This window comes from Apaloderma vittatum, unplaced genomic scaffold, assembly GCF_000703405.1.
Source record: "Apaloderma vittatum isolate BGI_N311 unplaced genomic scaffold, ASM70340v1 scaffold7785, whole genome shotgun sequence".
Classification (NCBI taxonomy): domain Eukaryota; kingdom Metazoa; phylum Chordata; class Aves; order Trogoniformes; family Trogonidae; genus Apaloderma; species Apaloderma vittatum.
This window is the reverse complement of record NW_009716431.1, coordinates 1,808-5,888: the sequence shown is the minus strand read 5'-3', so window position 1 is coordinate 5,888 and position 4,081 is coordinate 1,808. Positions and strand designations below refer to the sequence as shown.

The 4,081-nt window shown below is 47.5% G+C and overlaps 1 protein-coding gene across 1 annotated transcript in view; it reads left to right on the top strand.

The window, feature by feature from the left end:
* Nucleotides 1-2,483, top strand: part of LOC104274017 (T-cell surface glycoprotein CD8 alpha chain-like) — a gene marked incomplete at its 3' end in the record, with an annotated part of 3,893 nt that extends 1,410 nt beyond the window's left edge. The window contains exons 3-5 of the mRNA XM_009869525.1: nt 147-236; nt 763-879; nt 2,453-2,483. Of these exons, the coding sequence (XP_009867827.1) occupies nt 147-236; nt 763-879; nt 2,453-2,483 (238 nt within the window). The remainder of the gene's footprint in view (nt 1-146; nt 237-762; nt 880-2,452) is intronic.
* Nucleotides 2,484-4,081: the final 1,598 nt, after the last annotated feature.

The following is a 4,081-nucleotide window of genomic DNA, read 5'->3' as shown; positions in this document are numbered from 1 at the left end:
CATCCAAAATGGCCTCTCTGAAGTGCCCCCAGACCTGACCCCTCCCCTGGCCACAGGAGCAGCCATGCCCTGGCAGCGGCGGGAGAGTGCAAGAGCAGGAGAGATATTTTCCTCTATTTCCCTATATGCTGTATTTTCACTTACAGTCAAGACCACAGTGGCACCCACCACACTGGAACCCACCACCCAGAGTGCCATCACCCAGAAGGACCCCTGCCTGGTGACCCCGCATCCAGGTAACCCAGATGCAGGGAGGGAGAGGGGAAGAGCCGGGCTCTGCTCCACTGAGACCGAGGGGGATCCTGTTGGCATTTTGGGATGGGGGAGAGTCAAAATCCTTAGAGCTTTATCAGAGTTGGATAACTGGGTACGTGCAGCTGGAAGGATTAAACTCTGGTGTTTCATCCCCTGTAGGAAAGGTGGATGATGATGTAAAAATCACAAGCATGCCTCATGTCGGGGCACACCAAGAAGAGGTGGAGGGAGGGTCAAGCCTTGGGGACTCATGCTGGTTTCAGCCTCAGCAGGGGACATGAGACAATTTTTGTCTACGTGTCCTCCTCCAAGTTCCCAGGAAAATGTTGAGAGCAGCAGCAGTAACGCTGCACTTGAGGATGTCGCTGCTGGCCCAGGTGAAGCCTTTTGTTTCACCAGCAGCCTCCTCCTTGGTGAACTCCAGGCAGGATCCTTGACTCCACCAGATCTGGCCGTAACACCAGCCGTCAGCACTTGGTGGACCTTTCTTCTTCTCTATTTCTGCAGAGACCAGTGAGGAGAAAGAGCTAAATTTGTCCTGTGACATCTTCATCTGGCTTCCGTTGGCAGGAACATGCCTCCTGCTCCTCATCGCCCTGGCAGTCACCGTCACGCTGTGTCAACGTAAGATTCACCCCTAACCCCCCGTAGATATTAGGAGGGTTTTGATTGCATAGAGCTGACTGAGCTGGCAAGGTGGAGCGCTCATGGCAAGGAGAAGCAGGAGCCATGAAGTGATTGTGCCCCCACACTCAGCACTTGTGAGGCCACAGCTTGAGCGCTCTGTTCAGTTCTGGGCACCTCAGTAGAAGAAAGACATTGAGGTGCTGGAGTGGGTCTGGAGAAGGGCAGCAAAGCTGATGAGGGTTCTGGAGAGCCTGTCTTATGAGGAACAGATGAGGGAACTGAGATTGTTTAAACTGGAGGAGACATTGCTCTCTATGACTACCTGAAAGGAGGTTAATCAGAGGTGGGTACTGGTCTCTTCTCCCAAGTAACTAGGCACAGGATGCAAGGAAACGGGCTCAAGTTGTGCCAGGGGAGATTGGATATTAGGAAAAATTTCTGTATTGAAAGAGTGGTGAAGCATTGGAAGGGGTTGCACAGGGAAGTGGTGAATCAGCAACATGGGAAGTGCTGAAAAAATGGGACATGATTTGTCATGGTAGTGTTGGGTTGACAGTTGGACAAGGTGATCTTAGAGGTCTTTTCCAACCTTAAAGATTCTATGATTCTATATTTTTCAAGCCCGAAACTGCAGATCCGTCCTTCAGGGGAATTGACCTTCTAGCTGTCCCCTTTACGTAGGCGTCAGATACTCAGGAAACAGTCAGTGTCCCTATTTTCCTCATCAGCAGGCTTAGCCTGAGATATAATTATCGGTTACTACAGTACAGGGAAGAAAAATAGATTATAAACAGAGAAAACTTACTCTGTCAAACTATATTGGCTCTACTGTCCTTAAATTGGTGTATCCGGGGTTACAGAAGAGCTGGCAAATTCAAATGCGAGACTCTCCTTAGGAGCTTGAGGTACGACCAAAGGCGTAACTTACACAGGTTCCCCAGATTCATTAAACCCATTTAACGTTCACTGAAAGCAGTTTAAATTTCTGATACCCACAGAAGTTACACCGAATTCATTAAACTGTCTGAGCTTGTTTGCCTGGAACAGCAAAGAATTTTGCTGCTGAATTAACCCAACTAGATCCTCACCAACTCCACAGCCTGGAGCTAACGCGAGATGAACTTCCAAGCTGACCTAGCTAAGAAAAGTATAATTTTTCAGTATCCTTCAGCCTTGAGATATACTAATCACAACAGCCTACAGTAATAGACAGGAATACATGAAAATACATTGATGAGCTACAGCCAAAAGTTGCTCTTCTTGAGGGAAGTAGCTGAAATTGCAGCAGAGCAAAAAAACATAATTCACCGTCAGTTTTCCCAGGCCAACACTGCTACTGATACTCACCTGAAAATATCATTCATGAAATTACTTTAGAGGACTGCTGAGGAAACCTGAGCTCTAGCACCGCTTCCTTGCTTGGCTTTCTTCAAAAATGCTTGGTTTATCCATTGTTAGACTTAAAATCAGCAAGCTGCGAGGGAATGCCAGCCCTACCTCGCTGCAGCGTTTGTTTCCTGAGCTGTGACTTGGTGTCTTGCAACTAAAACATCTTCTGTTTTCACTTTAGAAAATAGAAGACGAAGATGCAAGTGTAAAAGGTAAGAATAAGACGGGTGTTGACATTTTTCTCTTAAGCTCAGCAGCATCTCACCCTCCAGTGATAAAGCAGGCAGCTGCCAAAATGCAGCCTAAAACTTCTTCATTTGAAATAGGGCGGATGAGTGGGATCTGTGTAATGGATTAAGGGCAAAAGAGAGAGACAGAATTCTCTCCTCCTGTTTCTTTTACTATTAAGCAACTCAAATCACTGAGAACTGACACTGCAGCAGATAATAAACAGAAAGGCAGGAGGTATCTCTGGCAGCCTAAAAACTTTGCACATCACCTCATGCTTAGAATTAACACCACAGATGTGCGCTCCAACTTGAGCCTGGGAGAGACCGTATCTCACCCCTTCCCCTCCCCAAACCGTCCCTTGGACTTCATCCCGGGACCTGCAGCTTGTGCTCAGGCACTCGATGCAAGTTCTTGCATCCCAACCCCCCTCTGCACTACTTGGCACCGACAGCCCCACGGCTGTGCCTCTATTGCCCCAACAGGCACCAAGGAACAGCAGCAGAGAGGCTGATGCAGCCTGAGCTGCCTTTCCTGGGAAACAGCCCTGCACGGAGGGGTAGGTTTAGAGTTGACCTCTTCTCCAGGGCAGACAAACCCCTTTTTCCCTCCTGCCTCCCCTCGCACTCATCATCCTAAGAAACAAGGAAAACATCACTAGAATTGAGAACTGCAGTTTGTGCATTTGGAAGAAGAAATCTCTTCTCACATGTACATGCATTTGGCTTCTGCACATCGTCCTCCCCACAGCCGGTCTCCTCCCGTCCCCTGCTCTGCACAAAACCACTCCTGCACATTCCCCAGCCCTGTGCACCCCAGGGCCTATGGCGAGAGAGCGCTCGAGCACCCAAATGCCCGCTACTGCTCCGGCCAGCACTTGGACAAGCTGGGTTGCAGAAAAGTTAGGAACTGCACCTTCACAGCCCTGAGCTTTATTATTTGCAAATCAAGCATCTTTTAAAACAGAAAAATTCAAATTCCTTGTTATGCAGACATGGGTGCAAGTTAGTAGCTGTTTTGTTGCCCAAATTAATACACTCAGAAAGAGACTCTCCACTTACATTGACAGAAAACAGATCCTTAGTGTTTTAATTATGTTTTTTTTAACCCAGAACACATTGGAAATCATTGCTGAGTAATAATAATGCTTAAGGGAAGAGGCACTGAGTGACAACGTCTTCTGCCCTTTGGCTGCAATCTTTTTCTGTACATATCAGAACACAGCTGCACCCACCGACCTGCACTGTCTCTTACTTGTCTGAAAAAGGGAACAACCCATATTTTTTATAATGGATATTCATTATATCTAATGCTCTCCAGGAGCTAGATCATAAGGGTGAGCTCTTCCTGCAGCCTTGATTAGGACAATATTTGCATCCTTCACTTCTCTCAATCCCTGTTGCCAGCCCTGGGCAAAGACATTCTGCCCCAAAGAAGAAAACCACAGTGCAGAGCTCTTCAATTTTGATCGTGTGACTGGGCTGCAAGCCTCTCAGAAAATCCTCTCAAGGACAGCTTTCCTTTGGCAGCACTACGGTTTAAGCAACTGTAGCACGTTTAAACTTTTATTTAGACAGGAAAT